At 44.4% G+C, this 22,946-nt stretch overlaps 1 protein-coding gene across 3 annotated transcripts in view; it reads left to right on the forward strand.

Annotated features, from left to right (window-relative positions):
- The first annotated feature begins 5,386 nt into the window (after window positions 1–5,386).
- The window catches only part of TMCO4 (transmembrane and coiled-coil domains 4), a 30,974-nt gene continuing 13,414 nt past the window's right edge, over window positions 5,387–22,946 (forward strand). Inside the window, exons 1-10 of one of the 3 annotated variants that reach the window (XM_057408085.1) lie at window positions 5,387–5,642; window positions 7,549–7,740; window positions 8,123–8,297; window positions 12,343–12,370; window positions 14,283–14,415; window positions 17,886–17,983; window positions 18,710–18,853; window positions 19,328–19,447; window positions 21,231–21,395; window positions 21,884–22,020. In XM_057408085.1, the coding sequence (XP_057264068.1) occupies window positions 5,560–5,642; window positions 7,549–7,740; window positions 8,123–8,297; window positions 12,343–12,370; window positions 14,283–14,415; window positions 17,886–17,983; window positions 18,710–18,853; window positions 19,328–19,447; window positions 21,231–21,395; window positions 21,884–22,020 (1,275 nt within the window). In that variant the 5' untranslated portion in view covers window positions 5,387–5,559. Of the gene's footprint in view, window positions 5,643–6,636; window positions 6,997–7,162; window positions 7,741–8,122; window positions 8,298–12,342; window positions 12,371–14,282; window positions 14,416–17,885; window positions 17,984–18,709; window positions 18,854–19,327; window positions 19,448–21,230; window positions 21,396–21,883; window positions 22,021–22,946 lie in introns of those variants that run through there. The other 2 variants (XM_057408084.1, XM_057408083.1) reach the window with 2 other exon arrangements.

The raw sequence follows: 22,946 nt of genomic DNA on the forward strand, positions 1-22,946 counted from the left end.
GGACCATCCAAATTCCCCATTTATCCAGCACAGAAACAGTTCCTCTCACCTAACTCCTTCATCTGGCTACCTGCATTGCCTCTCTTCTTTACACCAAGTAGGACACTGCCCCTGGAGAGGCTCCCCCAGATCAACTGCTATGAGATACTACACACAATATTTTTATATGGAATATGTCCATTAAAAGTTTAAAAGTATTCATTAACTGCACATTGACTTCTGTGTTTTGATTCCTCACCTGAATTAATGCCAAATCATTTCAGCTTCCTCATTGACAGGAACTACAGCTGCGAAGTGTATTAAGGAGTCAGCACACCTGAGCTGGGGAGTAAAGCAAAGCAGTAATGTGTTGGTGTTTTCCTTTATTTAAAAGAAACACTTAGTTGTGAAGAAAATACAAAACTTAGGAGATTGCCACAGTTCTGTCACACTTTAAGAGCACCACAGATCTCAGCAGACCTTGGATCCAGCCTGTGGTAAGTGTTTGTGTTTGATAAGAATGGAAACTGAGGTTCTGCAGTTACTCAGTATACAAATATACTCAGTGTCTCACCTGTAGATAAACCAGTTTAGACTGAGAGGGTAAGGAGCTGTTGTCGTCCTGAAGCCTTGGGAAAACCAGGTCTGTTTTCTGCCTAACAACACAAACCTTAAGGGAAAGAAATGCTTTTTCCCCCCCCTCATCTATTTGGACAGCCACTGCCTCATTGCAGAGTACATATGTAGTAACATTTCCTAATGACCAACTAGAAAAAAAGGGGTTTCAGTTGCTAAAGAGCAGGTAGTTTAAAACCCAAATACTGTATTATTCCAAACACAGACTCAGCTGTACTGAAAATCAGTTCAGGAACTCTTGGCAAGTGTCTCAGCTCACAGAAAAGTTTCTTGTTGAGTTTCCTTCACCAACACCAGTGAGTGACTGGTACTCTAAAGGTTTGTAACAAATGTGGCCTAGTTGTAGCATGCATGAACACATCAAAGGGGTAAAGGAAAACTGCCTGCTAATGGCTACAGAACACTGAACTCATAGATAGCAAGTAAGAAACAGACTGTCCTAAAGATAAGATGACAACAAAGATGATCTGGACTAGAGCCATAAAGCAATCCAAATTAAAAAGAAGTAAGACAAAACTTGGGTAACTTTTCTTAAGAGAGCAAGCAAGACACCAACCACCACTGACTCCAGAAGGATGTGTGTGTTGCACCCAGTATCAGTTTGCCATCATCAGTCAAGAAACAGAATGAAGATTTGAGAAGCAACGTCCCTTGTCTTCTGCATCACTCTCATTCAATTTGATTACTCTAGTTTCTACAGTGCCAAAATAAAAGGCCAGTAAAAGAGCTCCCCTCAAGGCAGCATACACCAGTGGGAAGGAAGAGACTGGCCCTCTGAAAGAACCCCTGCGGATCCACACAGGAAGACTATCAGCCATGGAAATCCAGGTTTCCACCCTGCTACTTCCAAGCTTGCATGCAGCAGTCCAACCGAAATGTTTCTTCAGCCTTGAGAGCCACTAACAACCAGTGGATCAGAGTTCAGGGATGTTGGTGGGAGTCATCAGGCTCCGTGACAATGCAAATCTTCAAAGCAGCAACTAAGTTTCTGGAGAAAAGGCCAACAGAATTGTACTGCCAGCCCAAAAGTAAAGTATCTGTTGGTTCTTATCTGACAAGATAAGGCTCCATGACAATGCAAATCTTCAAAGCAGCAACTAAGTTTCTGGAGAAAAGGCCAACAGAATTGTATTGCTAGTCCAAAATGTAACAGATTTGCTTCATTTGTTTCATTCATGCCAGTCTTTTGGGCAAGATTTCAGCTCTGAATTACTTCGCCCTGCTTGTCTTACCTAGCTGGCTCTCAGTTTTGGAGAGTGATTAGTAACAGGCTGTAGCTTAAGAGAGAGAGCTTCATAATGAGATATGGACCCAGGCAGCAACATTCAGCTGTACCTGACAAACTGCATAACTATTCCTAGGTTAATGGCTGGACATGATGACCTTCAAGGTCTTTTCCAACCTGGTTGATTCTGTGATTCTATCTGAGAACTGGGATTTACAAAGACAGAATCCCATGGAGACATTAAGCACATGATAAAACCAGTATTTAAGGTTTATAGTCTGTATAGACAAAATCCTTCAAAGGTGCTTTGTTTAACAATGCATGTACACAAATAAGTGTTAAAATATGCCTCTCTTTTTGTCATGCTGTGCTTGCACTCTGCCTCTACCCACAGCCCCCTTCCCAAAGCCACTTCTCACACCCCCAATCCCTTGTCAGGCTTCTCCTCAAGAACCAGCACCACCATCACCCACCAGAGTCACCAGTTCCTTATATAAGGAGTAAGACAGGTGCCTGAAAGATTCCGAGTGTAGGTGTTCTCAATTACTGTTAAATGTAGAAGTCACACTTTATCTACAGAACTTTAAATTATCCATAATTCTGCGGGCTTTGACTATTAAACTCTGTAATGAGATCCCGAGTTAACAACATCTGGTAAAACTCAATCCTAATTGTTATTCCGCTCAGCTCATGTTTTGGTCCACTTTTAACAGCTCTTCTGTGTTATCAGGCAGCTAAAGGCAGTCAAAAATAACACATTTCACACTTCCATATCGCTCACATTCTGTACACAGAGAACCTTAGATCTTCAAACACAGAACTGTCAAATCTACAAGAAACTAATTAGCAGATCTTGGTCTGAGAACACAGATTTGTGTCCAGGCAATTCTTTGCTTCTTGGGAACCATTTGCAACTTGTCCATCGCATTCCACAGTTACCAAAGTCACAGGTAAAGCAGATCCCTTCTGCACCATAACTGGGATCAACAGAACTCACCTTCTGAGCTTCTGTGTCACCTTTAACAACTCTGTGACAATGCTGCAAATGCCTGTATGGAACATGAGTACCTGTGTGAGTAAACCCGAGGGGGTCTAATGTCAGTAGCAAGCAACCAGCACAAGATATTTGGCCAAACTGAAATCATCTTATAACCAGAACCCAGACTATTTTCAACATTTATTTATAAGTAAGTCCCACATAGCACATTTTCAAGTACCCATCAGTTACCCAGCTACCAAGCAACTCAAGTAGTGTTGCTTCTCACACAGAAAAACTGCTCTCCTTCCCTTGAAAAAAAACACTGATTTCTCCAAAATTGACTGCACACTGAACTTGGGGTTACAGCTGAGACTTCTCTTTAGTAAATTAACTTAAAATCCTCAAAATCCTTGTGCTTGAGTACCTGAACTAACTGCACAGCGTAAGGATTTCTGGAAGGCCAATTCACCACATTGAGCAAACCTGGGCCAGTAACCCTGCTGCTACCAGAAGCAACCTATTTTAAACACATCATATTTTAAACTGAAACAGGGGAGGTTCAGGTTGGAGATAAGGCAGAAGCTCTTCCCTGTGAGGGTGCTGAGGCGCTGGCACAGGGTGCCCAGAGAAGCTGTGGCTGCCCCATCCCTGGCAGTGTTCAAGGCCAGGTTGGACACAGGGGCTTGGAGCAAGCTGCTCTAGTGGAAGGGGTCCCTACCCGTGGCAGGGGCCGCGACTGGGTGAGTTTTAAGGTCCTTTCCAACACAAACCAAGCTGGGATTCTATGATTTTATATGCATTGCTCAATGAGTGCATGTATGAACACACACACACACACTTCAGCTTCTGATCACGTCATTGGGATCCCACCCAGTGACACAGCACAACACCAAATCTTCCACTCTCCTCAAGGAAACCCTCAGAGACCCCAATCTGTTCTTCATGGAGGTGGCAAATACACCTCAGGACAACGGCCTGCCAGCAGCTTCACCAAACGCACGCCCCTGCTTCTCTCTGCTGCCCTCCGTCAGCGAGGGAGGCTTTAAAGGGAACAAAAGTGCTGGTACCTGGATGGGCCACTGAGGTGGTGGACAAGACCCAAGACTGCAGGTAACGGTGAGCTGTGAAGGAAGAGCAGAGCTCCCCCATCCCATGATGGGTATGAACCCACCACCCGCCCCATGCAGGAGCCGCCTACGGGGCCCGCCGCCTCCATCGCCTCAGCCCGGCGCGGCTCCGCAAACGACGCACCTCGCTACGCAGATTGCGTAAGGGGCTTTGGGCCTGCCCAGAGCAAGCCCTACGCAGACTGCGTGGCGGGCAAGGCAGGAAGGGGCGGGCGGAGGCGGCGGAAGCCCCGCGGCGGCTCCGGGCTGGGCCGGGGCCGGGAGCAGGTGGGCTCCGGGCCGGGAGCTGGGGGCGAGGGGCTGGGCCCGGCTGGGAGCAGCTCCAGGGCTGAGGGGCGAGCGGGCGGGACGGGACCGGACCGGACCCTGCCCTTCGAGCGCTCTGTGCTCCCTGCTGCCGGGGCTTTTCCTCTCCTCAGTGCTTGTGAGAGGCGCGGCTTGCTGTCAGAAGCAGCCAGTACGTTAGCAGCAGGAGTTACAGACGCAAAAGACTTGAGGTAAAAGTGACTATCGGCAGCTGTGGAGGTGGTGTGCCTCACAGCTGAAGGCTTTCCTTCGTGTTCTAGTGATTCCTCGCTGCTGGGCACCTCCCTCTCCACAGCTTTGTGCTGGTCATCGCTCCTCAGGCACTGCTGCTGTAAGCGTCCGGATTAACCCCGTCAAACGCACTCGGTTTTGTAACAACCCAAGCTTTAGCTTCTCCATGTCCCATCTGATCTCTGTTTTACATTTACGTGTCTGCAGCGCTGTCTGTACCCCAGCCTGGTTTGGGTTGCAAGGGACCTTAAAGCTCCTCCAGCCCCAACCCCTGCCACGGGCAGGGACACCTTCCACCAGAGCAGCTTGCTCCAAGCCCCTGTGTCCAACCTGGCCTTGAACACTGCCAGGGATGGGGCAGCCACAGCTTCTCTGGGCACCCTGTGCCAGCGCCTCAGCACCCTCATAGGGAAGAGCTTCTGCCTAAGAGCTCATCTCAGTCTCCCCTCTGGCAGGTTAAAGCCATTCCCCTTGGCCTGTCCCTACATCCCTTGTCCCAAGCCCCTCTCCAGCTTTCCTGCAGCCCCTTTAGGCTCTGGAGCTGCTCTCAGGTCTCCCCTTCAGGAGCCTTCTCTTCTCCAGGCTGCCCCAGCCCAGCTCTCTCAGCCTGGCTCCAGAGCAGAGCTGCTCCAGCCCTTCTGAAGTTCTTGGAGATCAAAGTGTCAGCAGTTCGGTCGCTTTTGCCATAATTCAGGACACAGATGCCAACATCTCTGCATTCCTTCTCCCAGCAGTAGGGAACGTGTGTATCATACAGCTTCAGATCCACAAAAGGATTATTTTCCTGCTTCTCAAACAGGACTGTGGTATCCGCTGTGTAAAACACAGCACCTCTCAAGAAAAGGTACTGTGAAAAGTCAGTGCTGGAAGTGATAACAAATTTCAAGTGACAGTTCAGACTGTGGCGATGCTGTTGGCTGCTGAACCACACTGCTGGAGCCAGAGATGTGAATTCCAGTGCCACAAGCTGTAAATAACTTCTGGGCTATATTTCTAGCTCTCCATTCCCTCATCTTGAATTAATAGCAAAATTTATGGCTTAAGTTTTCTTTACTAAATCACTTTTTTTCCCTTTTATGCCTTTATACTTACTCCAAGCCCTTTTTTTCCTATGTATATATGAAGAAATAGATGCCTCTTTTGAGGGACACCCATCAAGCTTGCCCTTCAGAGCATCTTCAGAGTAAAGTCTTTCTGCTAGATGCTCAGCATTAATTATTTGTTGCATAACAGCAATAAAGTTGCATGCAGGAAGCTGCTCTGGTGTCACTGCATAACTGGTCATATCCTTTGTGTTACTAGGAAACAAGGTTGAACACTTGTACTCTTTCTGGATCATCCTTTTTAGCTGCTTCACTTTTCATATGAGCCTGTGTTAACAGATCAATAAATCTATCACAGCAGGGAAGGGGGTTTTGTCTCCCATACTAAGCTAATAAATCTGTGTCCAGAGGTGAGTAGACATGCCAAGTAATTGTGAAGTTGTTGAAACTTTTACGTTGGATTATTTCTGGGCAAATTGCTCTGAAAGTCTGGATGGTTTAGGAAGATCAAAGCCTAGCAAGTGATGTGAAATGGATTTGGGAGTCCAAATGCAGGCTTTGGAGCTCCTGAGGTAGTAAATCAACACTGAGATTTTGTAGTAAGATTCTAGAAGGCACAGAGGAATGGCTCACACCACTCTGCAGCTCCTGGGTGTGGAGGCTGGCACTCAAGTGGATTAAGGAGCCTAATCTGGCCCTTCCCTTCTCTGGTTGGAAAGAACAGAGTTAGTTCACTCCTGTGGACTTTGTGCTGCCATGTTGCTGGAATGTGATGTTTCCATGGAAATGCACTGAGATGCCTTAGCTTTGAGGCATGGATGGCACCAGGAGGTATCAGGTCTGTGTTGCATTGGGGCTGAGCTCTCCTGCAGACAGGGGCATGAGTTATGATAACCATTGGCCCTGGAGTGCTGAATTTGCTTCGTGTGTGTACCTCAGCAGTTAAATAGTGTGAGCCTTGAGAAACACAAATTGCCTCCAGTTCATATTTGAGTGGGAAGGCAGACAGACACCTTTCCTGGTGACAGACAGCACGCACATAATCAAATCTGCATATTTAAAAAGAGCTGCTCCTGTGCTGCGTGTCTTTCTTCTAGAACTCTATCCCATAGATGGTGTCTGCATCCTCTGAGATGCGTTGTCATGTCACAGGCTCCTAATTCCTATTTAGCCACTTCTTACATGGCTTGGAAGGAAGGAAGCATTTAAATAGGAAGTATATAATGAAATATACTTAGAAACCAATTGAATCTTGATGAAGTCAGTAGACATTTCAGGTGATGTGAGCAAAGCTTTGGAGCAGGTTGTTACACTGAATTGTGAAACGAGCTGTTGTCACATCTCCTGATTTCAGTCAGCTTGATTAGCCTCTTGTATAACCAGGGCAGCTCCTGAGGAGCAGTTACAGGATGTTTGGTTGGAAGTGTGAATGTCTGTGCTCTAAAAACCAGGATTTTGGCTCAGCTCAAGGTCTGTGTGGTGCAGGGAATTTATGTTTAGGGACAAAGCAGTGGCAGGTTGTATAGGGGAGAGAATGGCACAAGCAAAACATGGCAATGTCCATAGGGCGCATTAAATGTCCTTTCCATTTGAGGCTGCAGCTGGACTCCACTTTCTTGATGCTATCAGCAAATACAGGAGCAATTTGGATTGAGGATGAAGAAGGCAAATTATTTCCCAGGCAGCCCCTGCAGAGCTTTTATTTTACATGTGATTTTTGTGATGAACACGTGAAGGATATGCCTGAATGGAGCTCTGACTTACGCTTTGCTGCATGAAGTATTGTCAGCTCGTTTTGTGCTGAGCACTGAGAACTGGTGAACTGAAAGTGTCCCTGAAGAAAGTTGTCTTCTTTGGTCACAGTGCCATGTGGTGGGGGATACACAAGCAGGCCCTTGACAGACTTGATTTAATACAAGTGTGACAGTGAAAAATCACTGGCATTTTGTGTCTTTGCTTCCTGGTTTCCAACTGTTTGTTGTTTGCTTTTGATTTTTTTTTCCTTCTACTTTTCTCTTTGTTCTTGCAGGTAAAAATGGCTGCAGAAGAGAAGTGGAAAGGTTTGTCTTCAAAGCAGGACAGTGGGCCTGGAGAGGCAGGTGAAAAGGAACCGGGTGTGCTTCTGAGCCAGCAGCTGGCTGAGCCAGGAAGATTTGCTTATGCAGCACTTTGTGGGATATCCCTTGCATGGCTCTTCCCTGAAGAAGAGCAAAGGTATTTCATGGGGTAGCGAGGGGTGAGGAAAGGAGATGTAGCAGCTCAGATGGAGCTGATATCAGACTCTGCGTGGGGTCTTCTGAAGTTAGGGGAGTGGAAGATCCTCTTGACATTAGGTGTTAATAGTACTGACTTTCTCTCTTACACCTTTAAGCCTTTCATACTTCAGCACAATACTACAGACTTCAAAGCCTGTCTTGAAGCAAGGTCTGGCTCCGTTCAGGTTGTTCGTTTGTTTGTTTGGCCAGCTAGTGTAGCAATTTGCCTTCTGCTGACCTCTTACGGTGCTTTGATTTTTGTGTGAACAGATCAATGTTTGAAACCAGAGACCTGCCAAAATACACAGTTGTGGAGATTGACTGCAGTTCTTGCCTTACAGCTCCTTCCGGATGGGATTCATTGAGGGCTTTGTGAAGTGGCTGCACCTGCCTGATGCTGTCTTACCTGCCATGACAGCATTTGCTAATGGCCTAGGAGGTGAAGGCACAGAAACTTTTGCCCAGCTTTTGCTGCAGGATCCTGTCTTGAAAGAAAATCCTGTTGTCATCACCCAAGTAAGTTCATGAGCTCCCCTCGCTCTTGTTTGCTTTTGCAGAAGAGCTTTGTCATACGTGTCTGTCTGACACTGAGGTTCTGTTTGCACAGTATTTCTGGTATGCATATATTTCTGAGGAGCCGTGTGGGTGACTGGCATTCTCTCTATCCATAAAGAGCTCACAAAAGTGATGAGCACGAGGCACAGTTACTGTCTGTTGAATTAATGTTTTGTGCCTTTGATGCTCTTGCTCTAAGGAATAGAAAACTGTCAGACTTTTTCCTTTGACTGTATTATTGCAATGGTTCTGATTCCTGTAAGGGTTCAACAGATCTTGGTGAAACACTGAACATGATAGACCTGATTTTCACTTGTTTAAAAACCCCTTCACCATATCTGTAAGACAAAACACCTCTACATCTATGCTCCAAACAGCACAATTTCATTCTAAGAATATCCAGTCTTTTTTCCAGAGTCAGCTTTGGCCAGAAGGAATTAAGTTATTTTTGACTTTATTTTCTTCCACTGAGAAAGTATTAGTGAGACTGGGACTGCTCCATAAATGTTCTGATGTAAAAGCTGACACAAAGATTAAAGAGGTGAAGCATTTCACTGGCATTCACCTTTTGCTGCAGTCTCATCTGGGGAAGATATCTCCTCATCCAGCCTCATCTTGTGCCACAGGGGGAGAAAAGCACAGTAGGCTGCTGCTGCCATGCATAATGTGGCCACTGTCACCTCACATGCTGCACACAAGAAACAGCAAGACACCGTGCATACAGTGATATTGAGTAATCACACACTCCTGTCTGGCAGAGCAGCATATGTCAGAACATGATAGGAGTGAATTGTCTTGGTCATCATAACCAGCTTCCATTATCTCTGCCATCTTCGATGTCTCCTAAGCCATAAAAGGCCTCAGAAGCTCTGTTCCAAAGATCCAGTGTTATAGTGCCCAAAGTCCTGTGATAGTCTGAGTACAGTAGCACTGAATCTTAAGCTTAATTAATAAGATAGGACAGATCTTCTAAAATAAGAGCAGCTCTTTTGATGTTGTTTGCTCAGAACTTTACTAGTAAAGCCACGCTCGGTTCTTCCTGCATTTAGATGGCTTGGTATTTCCCGGGTTGTTTCCCTTGTTCTCTCTGCTTCAGGATGAATTTTGTAGATTTGATCAAGTCTTCCTGCATTGCTGCTGAATTTAAGGGTGAAATTTTGGTGGAATTTAGTGTGTGCTTGCTCTAAGTTTATGTTGCATGAGGGCGCCATGTGCTTTTACAAAAGCGGCTCTGGATTAGTAGTAGCATGTGGTATTTGCTCTGAGCCAGAGAACTGAGGCACTTATCACCTGGATTCGGGTGGAACACAGGAGCTAGAGATAACAGTTCTTTGATTAGTTGAAAGTAAAGAGCAGGAAGAGCTGTCAGTTTAATTCCATAACATCTATACCGTATGCACGCATATCTATGGGCAAGGTGATCCAAGAAAGATGGAATTAAAGACTTTGAGAATTAGAAAGACTTTTGTCAGACAACACAGCAGAGGCTTGCAGGATGTCTTTGGGAACACATACTGGCGTGTGGGAAGCCTCAGTGTATCAAGCTGGGATCAGCTTTTTCCTTCTTACCTGAAAATAAGCGAGCTATGGGTCAGAGTGGTGTGAATTCTTGCTATGTTGCTTTATGGTGCTCTCATTTCTCTGTATTCACTGCCAGTGATGCAGGATTTACTGTTTCTTTAACAAGTACACACTTCAATTGCTCTGTGTGTTCAGTGGCAGGGTCCTGTCTGTGCTGATGCTGGCAGTTTTGAATGCCCTCCATCTCAAAGGTGCTGAAGGGCTGATCCGTGAAGTCAGGAGATTAGAGGTGAGCTCACATTGATTCAGTGAACATTTGAGGATTATGGATATTTATCTTTCTTTGCATTCTTTGAGGATGACTAATACAGGCTTAATACAAGCTTAAAACTAATACAGGTTGGTTAACTGCACCCTTTCAGGACAGCAGTCATAACACACAAGCTGTGGGTGCAGTATTAGAAGGCAGTGCTACAAAAAGAGGTGATGATAGGTAAGAAAATGTTGAAACATCTTATTCTGAATTCATTGGGTTTTCTCTGAACATACTCAGAATGCCCATTTTCCTGTGTTTTGTGCTTGGGTGCTTTCTGTTGGTGAAGAAATGGGTTTTGAACTTGCAACAATTCATCAAAACCTGGTAAGACTGAACAAAGATTTCTCCCCTTTTTTAGTAAGGTTTCTCAGTCCTACAGATGAAAGTCTTGTGCATGGTATTCTCAGGGAGATTGAAAGCACCAACCTCAAAATAAGACTGAAATATAATAACTGCTGCTTAGAGGAGGAAGCCAAACTAATTGTGAAGTAATCTAATCAGTGCTGACTGGGTTCAAGATGACTGCACAGCAGTACGTGCGAAGCCTAAACCAGCTCCAAAGAGCTGAGAATGCTCACTGGTGCAGATGCAATAAAAACAGGAGTTCCAGTTTATCACCTGATTACCTGTATCCATCCCTCCCCTTTTGAAATGCATGAATGGAAATACTTAGGCCAGCAGAGAGGGAGAATCCCCTCCCTCAACCTGCTGCTCACACTTCTTTGTTGTTAGGGGCACAGAGGAGGCCTGATTCAGTGACTAACTTAACTTCAAAGGCTTATTCACACACTGGAAATAGAAAACCAGGGCTTCTCTTGGGTGAGCGCTCTGGCCGTGGGGGTGCAGGATGAAGGAGCAGTGATGACTGCTTTGTGCCCAGCCCAGCAGATACCTTCTGGAAACCCTTATCCCATTAGGTTACCTTCTGGAAATCCTATCCCATTAGGTTACAGGACAGGCAAGCAATAGAAGTCTTCTCTGTGGATGGGAACAGATACTCAGCAGTAGAGGACGGGTGTGTGAAAACATTAGGCAGCAGTGAAGTGAAGGTTTTAGGGCTATACCTGGTGAAAAAGCATGCATAGGTGGGAGCTCAGCTGCCCTAATCCTTTGGTTTCCCCAAAATGCCAGAGCTCTCTTTGCCTTTATGAAGTAGCAGACTCTTCTCATGTTAAAATGATAGTTGGAGCCCAGACACCTCCTTTTGCCTGGATAGTATCTCCAGTTGCCCCTCATGTAGCAGGAGTTGATTAAGGATGGTTTGTTTTCCCTTCTGCACTTCTCATGCAGCAGGGAAAAGATTAGAGACATTTTTACAAAACAAATTTTCCTCAGGAGCTTCTGGGACCAATAACCATAAATTCCCTGGCAGCCTCCTACATCTTTGGCTGCATTTTTTTGTGTTCCCAAAGGGCTGAAGGATTCCGTGTAAAATTCAGCTCTGCCTTTTTTGTGTGTAGGAGAGGGAAGCAGCTAGACTGAGCAAGTGCTTAGTGTTGTAGCTACAGAAAGAACTTCACATTTGTCCAGGGACAATAAAAGAGAACACAGTAGTAAAACCACTGCCCTCTTTTTCATGGCTTTTTCCATAGAAACCATCTATTAGATTGATTTGTTTTTCAAATTCTTTTTATGGTTAAGAGCCAGCACAGAAGTCAAGTCCCTCAGCCTTAACAGATGGTCATAAATTCTGAGTTTTCTATTTTGGAGCATTTCATCCAACAGAACTTCATGCCAGTTCAGACTTACTGCCTAGAGCTATGAATTCTCAGAATGCCAAAGAAAATAGGGGCCACTGGTCCATTCAGACCTGTTCCTCACTGAGAATAGGAGTATATGTGACAATATATGACCATGTCCAGTGTAGTCACAGTGCTTTCAATTGAAACAGGATCACTAATAACAAAAATTATGGGATGCCTCAGCATATGCCAAGTATTATCTACTTCTCTCCAGCCATTTGTACCTGCATATGGAGAATTTTGTACTAGAAGTGCCTGGCTTTGCTCAGTGTTGCCTCGCTGAACTGCAGCTTGCTGCCTTCCCATATTGATTAGCTGTGATCCTGCAGTAATTGAATCATAGTCCAATGGATTTTCATGCCTCTGCTTTGATACCTCCACTCATATATCATCACTTTTAACTTAAATATTCTTTTTTGCCTTTTAGGACCTTCTGTCCTTCTCTCTCAGAGATGGTAAGTTCACTTTGCATTTGGTCTTTGTGAAAATAATGTTGATGAGTTTACATTTGGTACTTAAAAATGCTCAAAGAGCTCAAGGTACCATCCTGTTTAATCTTAGCTTCCCTTCTGGCAAAAGCAGCACACTCTGTCCCTGCATCCACCTCAGGAAAAGCAGCTCCTTTATTACAAATCATTAATCATACCTGTTAAAAATGGAATTGTTTATCTCCTTACCTTCACATGCCATGTACTGGTATACAAATGTGGTGGCAGAGAAGTTCTGAACTGAAATACCCAGAGTGGGATGGGGTTTCTCCAGTGTTTCCAGGCAAGCAGGTGACCTCTTTCTTTAGGAAGACAGGAAAGCTGGGAGGAAAATGCCAGCAGATTTTCTGCACATCACTTTTTGCCTAAAAAGAAAACCAAAAACTATTCAGGGAATAAATTCCTGAGTGTCCTGTGGAACCCGTTATAAATAAATGTGATTTTAGTCATCTATGACATTACACATAAAACAATTTTCTGCTTTCCAGTCGTACCATGGATTAGTCTGATAAACTTCATGAAATGGAGACTGCCTACTGAACAAACGGTTCATTTCTAAAAGTAGCCTGGTTTATATCACCACTTGCAGGGTTTAAATCGCTGTTTTCACATGTTCTCACAGGAATGAACTCACTGGGTGCTCATTAGCCTGTGTCACTGCAGAACTAAGTACCATTTTTGTGCTTGCTTTATTTTTCATGGAAAATCAACAAGGCAGTTATTGCAAAACTACTTATTTTGCTAAGCTGGAATTGAAAAGAAATATATTTTCAAGCCTGGCTGATTTGCTGCCAAGCTGGCTGAGTAAAAAGCTAGGTTGTGGATTAGCAGACAGGAAGCAAGAAGGAAGGAACACATGCTTGGGCTTGCAAGATGTGACACATATCAGGGATGAAGTGAAGATAAATCCTTATCCTTATTTCTCAACCAAGCACAAATCTTTAAAGTAGTGTCATTAAAGCCTACCAGGGTAGTTTGGTATCTTGGTAATGATGGTAATAAACACAGATACTTAATCAATTGCCCAATGCCATATTTGATCTACGTGCAGCGGGTATCAGAAACCGTTTTTGTAGTTGGTTCTTGCTGGTATCTTCCAGACACCCTAGACAAGCAATTGCATTTTTCATCCCAGAGTGCAGCAAGAACTTTGTCAAAAGCCTCCCACTGGGAAGCAGCAGGTGCTACTGAAACAAATTCAGAAAGCAAGAGTTGCACAAATCATTTAACATCTATTACATTGAAAATGTCTTTTCTTTAAGAGCACCTGCTTATAAGCACAGGAGTAATCATTGCTCCTGTCACATGTTGTCTGAGTGCACTGTCCACTCCAGCATCTCCTGCAGCAAGGTATGCAGTGATGCTGCTGGGTGAGCTTGTGGGTAGCTTTAAACTCCTACTGCCAGCAAGATGAATTAAATATAAAGATTTTAAAGGTGCATTTTAAGCATATAATATCTTGCATTGGTGCATAGTTGAGGTGTACTGTGTCATGTTACACATACATATATTTGCTACTCCTAGCCTTGCTGAAGCATTTCTCTGTTGAGAAGGAAGATGCAGCCTATCCAGAGCCAAAAGGCCTCTGTCACAGAGGATAAAGACAGAAGGATTTGAGATCCTCTTTCTGCCATAGAGGCAATTACCTGGTGCCATGATTGTTTGCAGGAGGAGGTTTGCAGGGCAGAGGATTTCCCATTTATCACTCTCTTCTCTAGATAATAGGAGTTGTGTTCAAAGACACGGAAGAAGAAGAGGGCCCAAGGGAAGGAGCTATGCTTGTATATGACATGATCCTCTAGCACAGCTGAGTGAGATACTTGCTGTCTAATCTGGTTGATGAAGGCTGATTGATTTCCTGCTCTTCCCTCTCTTTCAGGGCACTACGATGCTCGAGCCAGGGTGTTGATCTGCCACATCACCTGGCTGCTTAGAATCCCCTTGGAGGAGCTGGAAGTCCTGGAGGAATCTCTGCTTGAAAGCCTGAAGGAACAAAAAGAGGAAGAGTCAGAGTAAGAACATTTGAGTTGACTATGGAGTCTTGCTTGAAAGCTCAGCAGTAATCTCTTGTGCCTAAGTCCAGTCTCTGATCATTCCCCTCGTGCCCGTTAGTGTAATGATTTGTGGCTTGATTAGGGTTGCAGAGCCCTCACAGCACTTGAGCTGCACTGAGGAGCAGGAAGGCTCAGCTGTCTTAAAATCTGAGCTGAGACCCAACTTTGCAAGCTGGTAAGGGCCACTGCACATTGAACTACCTCACATCCTTGTTCCAGTTGCCTCTCCTAGGCTGTAGAGTCTTGTATCTCATCTCTTGTCCCAGTATCTTCAGCTAGAACTGCCTCTTGCAGAATGAAGTTCCTATAAATGTCAGGGTTAGATCCTCAGCTGCTTATTTCCTATGGATCTGTCCTCTGTGTCTGTTTAAAGACAGTTGTCCAATTCCTAATGGTATCTGGGGGCAATAGCCTGCAACTTTAGATACTTGCAGATCTGACTCTTAATTCTGTGTTATTAATAGATCTATTCTCTAGATCACCACTTCTTAGATGTGAAACAGCCAAAAAGTTGTTGGTATCTGTAAGAAATGTAGTCTTTTTACATTCCACTCATCAGGCAGGAATTGTACAAAGGTTTAGCGTGAGGCAGTAAATACGTCAATAGTGGACTTTCCAAGGGGTCATTGACTATTTTTGCCTGTCAGCTCAGCAGACGGGCTATGAGATTAACCTGTGTGCTAATAAAGGCTTTAATCAATGTCCCTGACACAGTACAGCTCAGATATTACCGTGGAGTCCAAGCATGTGATGGGGATCTTTTAGTTAGAGCTTTATTTAAATAAAGGTTAACTTTATAGCACACTGTAAAAAGGGAAAGTCAGAATAATCTCGGAGATCATGGACTGCTAAACGGGACACCATCTAGCATGCAGGAGCAAGGGTTGCTATTAATGGGGACTGTTTTGCTGTGGCTTGTGGAAACAAACTCAGTCCTGGGCTTTTAGCACAGCAAAACCCCAATACTGAGGGTGGTAATTCTGTATTGACTGGACTGTGGATGCTGTAGCACTGAAAGATATAGCAGTGTGTCTGATAGCGACAAGAGAAGCTGGTGAATTATGCTGCATATTTACAAACATGGCTTTCAAACACTGCAGCTAGCTCCAGTGGGTTTTGTGTATGGTGAAAACTATGGATTTCACTCTTGTTCTTTGCCCAAATTGCAGCCATGGAAGTAAATACCTATGATATAAAAGGAAAAAAATGTCTTTATAGTGAGAGTCCATTTCTGCAGTGCTGAAACAAGGCAGAGATCTGTGGGAAATCAATAACCCTTTGCTTGTTTTAAAATTAGGAGTCAATGGGGAAGGCAAGCAGAACATGAACCTGTCAGCGCTTTGATCTCAGAGACCTTTTGGAGGCAGGGAGTACATTGATACCTGCTTAGGATGCTTCCAGCGTTGACCAGCCACTAGAAGAGGTTTTGTAACAGTAACAACCAAACAGGGTTTTGGCAGCTTCTGCATAGGTGTTTCTTACTGGTATTTGTCCTCCTGCCTTTGCTGCTGAGGATGTGTTGGACTGTGGCCCAGAACCTGCAAGGCTAAATGTACAGTCCTCTGTAGAACAATGCTCCAGACACTTAAATCCGTATTATCAGCACCAAGCCTGTCCTGACTTGCAGGTGTGTGCCTCTCCTTGTTACAGGGTTCTGCAAGAAACTGGAAAACAGGACATCAGTGGCTCACTCATGTGTTCTTATGCCACTTTTCATCACTGGAAAATGACCTGAAATTCCACCCATAAAGTCTCTCTGAATGTAATTTGTGGTTCAGGCAAGAGCCTGCACCACCAAGATCACTGAGGGCAGAGAAGTATGAGAAGAGGCAGTTAATTACCACAGTGGATGAAAAGCAGCAATCAAGGGATAATTGTAATGCAGAAGCTATTAGGGAAGCAAAAGCAGTTGCTAACAGCTACAGAAGGAAAGCAATGGAAGGTAAAACTTGTCATGACAGTAGTTTTACTTACTGCATCTTCAGGCAGGATTTAGCTGCAAGCTATCTTTATAATAACACAAATTGCTCATTATTGGAAATAAAGGTGTATTTCAGCTCTCTGGAGCAACAGCATATTGACTATAAAAGCTGATGAACCACTCTGCAGAACAGAAATTGCTGGATATTGCCAACTTAGGTATTAGACTGCAGCACTTGTTTGAAGAACACCAGGAATGGTTTCTTCCAAAGCCAGCCTTCTGATGAGGGACTGCATGCACAAACCAGGGCACATCCAAACTCCCCTTTGACCATGGGGGTGTAGCAAGTGAACTTAGTTATACTTAGAAACTGCAGAAGCGCCCACTGCAGGCTGCAGTGTTGTTCTCTGCAGACAGTTAATGTCTGCAGCTGCAGAAGGTAATACATGATGGAGGCTTTTTTGGAACATCTCTGTGGAGACAAAGCCTCGGTGCCATGCAAGTCAGTGGGAGTTCTGCCGCTGACTTCAGCGACGCAGGGATTTCACCCACTGTGCTTCATTCTCCTCCTGCTGTGTTGTACAAAGCTGTATATTGTTTGGGACTCATCTCAAATTGTCTTTATCAAAATTACAGTGTGCTTAGGGGGTTCCAGGAAGGATTAGGCAATTATATGGGTAATGGAAATCCACAATTAGGCTAGGATTACGAGGGAAAATATCCAAGTTTGGAAGCAAGCTAAATTCTCGTGTTTCGAGGCTCAGATTAACCTCTGCGTAAGCAGGCTGGAAAGAACCTTCCTCTGTAAACAACTTATTCCAATATACTCTGTTTCTTGCACTTTCCTTTGAAGGGGGAAGCATTTCTGGTAAAAGAGAAATGAAAGACAGTGGAGAGAAGCCAAAAGTAGTACCTAATAAGTGATATTTGCTCCTTTTAGGTTGATTTACCTATTCCTGATAAGCCTGTTAAATGTAGCTTAAATGCACACAGACAAAGGAACTAATGACTGTTTAATACCTATTCTATTATTACATTGTGATGTGCAATTCGAAAGCAGCTCAATATACACTCTGTTGCTGGGAAATAGTTCAATTCAGTGTTTGTTAGTCCAAATTCCCCCTATTCCCTTTTGTTCCAAACACTTTTCCCTGTTCCCACTTCACTTTCTTGTGTTAGTTTATGACACATAGGCAGTATATAGTTATTAAAATGGCTTTGACTTTTTGTTTCTTATTTCTTACAAGCTTCATTCCTATTAGGAAGGGTTTTCCAAGTAAGTAACATCTGTTGGCTTTTGTCAGCAATTAAATCCTTTCAGTGTACATCTGTGGGTTTATGTCCATGCTCATGAATCTGAGTGTGTTGTCACAGTCCACACCTGCATGTTACTTTTTATTGTTCCCAGTTGGGAGATTACACTGAGGAGAATAAAAGCAGGCTCTGATGCAGCACTGTAATCCGTCAGGCTTTTCCATCAGTGTTTGTGATTCTAATCCCCATCCAGAACTGCAGAAGCAGCAAGAAAAAAGAAGGAAAGAAGGAAGAAGTTGAAGAGGTACCTGCTCATCGGTCTGGCAACCGTTGGAGGCGGAACAGTGATTGGTGAGGCTGCCCCAGGCGCTTTGGAGACCTGCAGGCCTGAACTGCATGCACAGCACTAGGGGCAGAGGGGGGAGGCTATGACTGAGTTACACATCCAGCAGCAGAAACCATCACAACTTTGAGCCCATGCTCTAGTTTTAAAACATTCACTGCTTTCCTTTGCCAAACTGAAGACAGTATGTTGCTTCAGATCGCAAAACACCCACCCTAATCATCCAACCAACAACAAAAACCCCCACAGCAACAGGAGAAACCCCAAATCCAAAAGAAGTTTCATCCACACAACTCTAAAAAGGAAAGAATTAGCTGGGAAAGTTATTCCAGCGTAGCTTCACTGGCTGGGGGAAGTATTACACTGAGGTTGTCACCCTTAAAACATGTTTTCTCCCTTTTCACTCTTATCCTGTGTGTTATAAGTGGATCAGATCTTCAACTCTCAACTCAAAACAGTGTGAGACTAGATCAATATTTCCTAAGCAAACAGGGCACATCTCACCCCAGGCTACCTCACACTCTGACTTTCATTTCTGCTGAAGTCATTCAGAGAATCTGTGCAGAGACTCAGGGCCTGGGGAAGGACTCAGAAAGCCCCTTTGTCAGTGACGCCAAAAAGACCATCATCTGTACTCCTTCAGTAGCATTAGGAGCACTCACACAGCACGGGGAGTCGACTGCCTGATTTTAGAAGTCATAATAATCTAGTGATGTTACTTGTTGCATCTTCAGGCTTGACAGGGGGTCTTGCTGCCCCCCTGGTTGCTGCAGGAGCTGCTACAGTCATAGGAAGTGCTGGAGCAGCTGCTTTAGGTTCAACTGCTGGAATTGCTGTCATGGCATCACTTTTTGGAGCAGCTGGAGCTGGCCTTACTGGTAAGAGGGTGACCACACATTTCTCAGCTACTGAGGCACAAGATCATAGAATATTTTAGGTTGGAAAGGACCTTAAGCTCATCCAATTCCAAACCCCTGCCGTGGGCAACCTTTCACTAAACCAGATTGCTCCAAGCCCTCTCCAACCTGGCCTTGAACACTGCCAGGGATGGGAAATGAAGGAAATGAAAGCTTGCTGCTATAGGTTAGAAAGATGCTGCCATGGAAAGCAGCAGCTCCTACATCTGATGTCTGGTCTGCAGCAAAAAAGCCTTCTGCTGGTTGCTTCAGATTGCACAAGCTCAGAAGGATCAGGCTGGCTCCATACCAAGTTCTAAGTAATGCATGGACTAGCTGAGGGTTTTGGAAAGGGAAAAACAACCCTATCCCAAGTTACTCTGAACATCTACTGTTAGCAGAGTCTGTCCTTGCTGTGTGATTTCTCAATTTGTGTTTCTGCCTTGCTGTTTGTAGGGTACAAGATGAAGAAGCGTGTGGGAGCCATAGAAGAGTTTGAATTCCTCCCACTTACTGAAGGAAAGCAGCTTCACATCACCATAGCAATTACTGGATGGCTGTGCCCTGGCAAATATGGTAAGAATAAGATGAGGAAACCAAGTGAAGCCTGAGAGCCATGTCTGGATCCCACTCCAGGCAGTGTTTGTGCTCTCATAGCCATGGCTTCCCCATACTTGCATGGCCTGGCGACTAAAACAGATCCCCTCTCAACATGAGACTTTGTAACCCAGTCTGCAGTCGCAGTCAAAGCAGAGGAAAGAGAGAGGACACTAAATTGGTAGTGATAATAGGAGTGCTAGTCAGAGCAGGATTGTTTCTGTTGATAAATGCTATATGGTTTAGCTAGGAACGGTCTGTTTGGGGTGGATCATTTCCAGCACTAGTACAAAGTGTCTCACCTAGCTTGGAGACCTTATGTTTCTCCTCCAGTAATTAACAGAAAAGAGTATCTTTCTCCTGTGTCTGCCACCTAATGAGCTTTGTTGGCAAGAAAGTTCTGTGAAGGATACCCTGTTAAACACAACACTCAAAACTTCCAGGCAGCAACCTTCAAAGGTCTGTAGTGTTTTGTTTGCCAATACAGCTTGTCACATAAAATATGCCAACTGTCTGATAGGTTCAGAACCTGACTGAACAGCTGCCAGTTTCTTCCAAAGCCTCATAATTAACACTGGGTATCATTAATGCAGAAAGATGTCTCTGTCCTCCCCCTTGTTAGGTTGCAGCTTGCTGTCAGATTAAGGTTATTTTCACTTTGCAGTGCTCTGCTTTGGTTTCTCTCATTGTCTGCTTGCCAGGGGTCCAGATCCTCAGGGTTGGAGGGTTCCCAGGCACTGTTACAAAGACAAGTGTGTCCCTTCAGGACCCCTTTTGTGTCTGTTTGCCCTTAAAAGGGAGTTACAAATGACACACATTCTTCTTCCATAACTAGCAATCTGCTATAATGTTTTCAAAAGCAAAATTAGGATTGTCATCCCTTTTCCTCCTTACAGCTGTATCTGTCTATTTACACACTCCCATGACTCCTTAAAACAGGATGGGATTTTTAGGGAATTCACTGCCTTGTGAGTTTTGAGCTCTCAGAAGCTGCCTCTCTGGATGTTCACAGAGCTGAGAGTATATTGTGGTATGATCTGACGTGGGGCTCTCTGCCCTGCACCCTTTGGAGAAGGAGCAGTATGGGAAGGGGTTAACACCTGGAGGGAAAACAACTCGACTGAAGCAGCTGAATGGCAAAGTAAAACTGACTGCAGGCTGGATGTGCTTGTTTTCAGACAGGATCATTGCTGCAGTCTTTGCCCACCTCACTCAAGTGCTAGGAAATTGCTCTGCAGTGGATTTTGACAAGATCTTATGTGTTTTCCATGCCTCTGGTCCCATTGAGCTCAGTCCACGCAGCCATTCAGCACTCATCTTTCTCAAGACAGGCCTTCCTTTGGCCTACATTAGAAGGTGGAGCTGCAGGACTCAGCCTGATGGCTAATGATAGGAGGAATGTCCTTAATACCTGACATAATTAGTGTTAATGTCCATCTGTCTTTGCAGTCTCTGAATCAATTGAATGGGTCATGAATTCTGAGCCTGTCGATGCTGAAGCCTCTTTGCCAAGGCAGCTAAAGCTACACAGTTACTTACAGAGACCAAAACCAGTGCAAATACAGAGTCTAAATCTTTATTTTTAAATATGATTCCTGATTTTCACAGTAGATCAGTGCATTCCAGGTTCTTTTCTAATTCTCTGTTGGGCTCATCCAGCCAGGGTGACCTCTTGTAGCCATGGCTTCAGGCATGACTTCCATGAGTAAGCCGCTGTTGTGCTTTCTCTGACTATAGATTCTATCTTTGCAACCTTCCTCAGGGAGCTTCACAGCACCATGGAGCAGCATGTTGCAGTCGAGTGAGCAGTATTGTCTGGCCTGGGAATCCAAGTACTTGATGGAGCTTGGCAATGCCTTGGATACCCTGCTGAATGGTTTTGTGAACATGATGGCTCAAGAAGCCCTAAAATTTACTGTCTTGTCAGGTAAGGACCTAAATCACATCAGATCCGTTCGAGTGGCTCTTGTGCAGTTTCAGTGTTGGTGTCTGTTTAAAGGAGTAGCTGAGATCCTCAGCCACACCTATAGTTTAGATTTGCTTTCCTGTCCTGCTGTGCCTCTGTGTCATTGTCTCATTCCTTCAAAATGACAGCTGGAAACACCTTCCTTGACGTGTGACTGTGTTTATTTCTCTCTGTTGTTACACTGGGTTTTACTGCTTTACATAAAGCTTTCAGACATGCAGGTTACATTCATGCACAGTGTCTGTTTGTCTCCATATCAGAACATCAGCTTCTTTCTTATCTTCCATCTAGCAAAACATTGCTTAAATCAGCTCTTGAGAAAGAAGAAACTGGAAATGACAAGTTCCCAGGTTTAGCTTTCAACTTCAGTGACCTGTCTTGCTTTTGATGTTTCCCAAGAGCAGCCCCGATTTGTGACTCTGCTGTGCTGTTTGCTTTGTGTGTGGCAGGTATTGTGACAGCTTTGACTTGGCCAACCTCGCTCTTGACTGTTGCCAGTGTCATTGACAACCCCTGGGGAGTGTGTCTCCATCGCTCTGCTGAAGTAGGCAAGCACCTAGCACATATCCTGCTCAGTCGACAGCAGGTAACTGGTTAGAAATGATCCAGGAATAATGGCTGGAAGGGATATGGCCTGTGGAGGTTAAGTTTTAGAGTCATGCTCCTTAACTCTCAAGTGATATCTTTCCAGAGACAAAAACCCTAATAATAATATGAAAAAAATGCTGCATGAATCTGGTTCATTGGGGAAAATAGGAGATCCCAAGTAAATCAGAGATTTGTACCATTTAACCTAAGCTTTTCTAATTGAAGAAGAGGAGATCCAGGTCATAATTGACAAGAGGCTTGACCAGCTCACCAAACAGCCTGGCCAGCACACCTAGTGGAAACCTGAGAACAGAAAGTAAAGATAGGTGAAAAGGGAAAGAGAGTAAAGAGTGTTAAAAATGCACCCTGATAAATACAAGGAAAGGCAATAAACTTGATTTCATATGAGCCCTTTGATTTGCTTGCGGGCTTTTGTTTCTGCCTTTTAAGCATCCTCTATTGTGAAAACACACATTCCAATGTTGGGAGCATCTCAAACTAGATAGCATGATGGCTAAAGAGTCCATTGCACACCTACTCCCTCCTTAACACGAAGAGCATTTTATGTTCTTGTTGAGCTTAGACTCCCTTAGATCTCACAGAAAATCTCATTAGCTTACCCCACATCATTTGTAGAACAACCACACAGTGCTGCTGTCACTCAGTCAAATCTAGAAGCAGTCAATATTTTTGTGTTACACCTTTTTCTGTTCATTGAAACATTTCTAGGAAGACTTTGATCCTTGAATTAGGTTTCATTTGGAAACCTCAAGCCAATGACAGCTTCTGGTTTGTTTCTGTTTGAAGCATCTACTTTATTGTAACTTGTGATCATTAGATTCTTTCAATTGACTTTTTGAATAGCGAAAAGATATCAAATATCAAAGTGTGTTTTGTGGATCAGGGTCTTGGGGATCACCTGGC

The sequence above is a fragment of the Pezoporus wallicus genome, unplaced genomic scaffold, assembly GCF_028554395.1.
Source record: "Pezoporus wallicus isolate ANWC-B61680 ecotype Strahan unplaced genomic scaffold, APGP_CSIRO_Pwel_v1 contig_13381, whole genome shotgun sequence".
NCBI lineage: Eukaryota > Metazoa > Chordata > Aves > Psittaciformes > Psittacidae > Pezoporus > Pezoporus wallicus.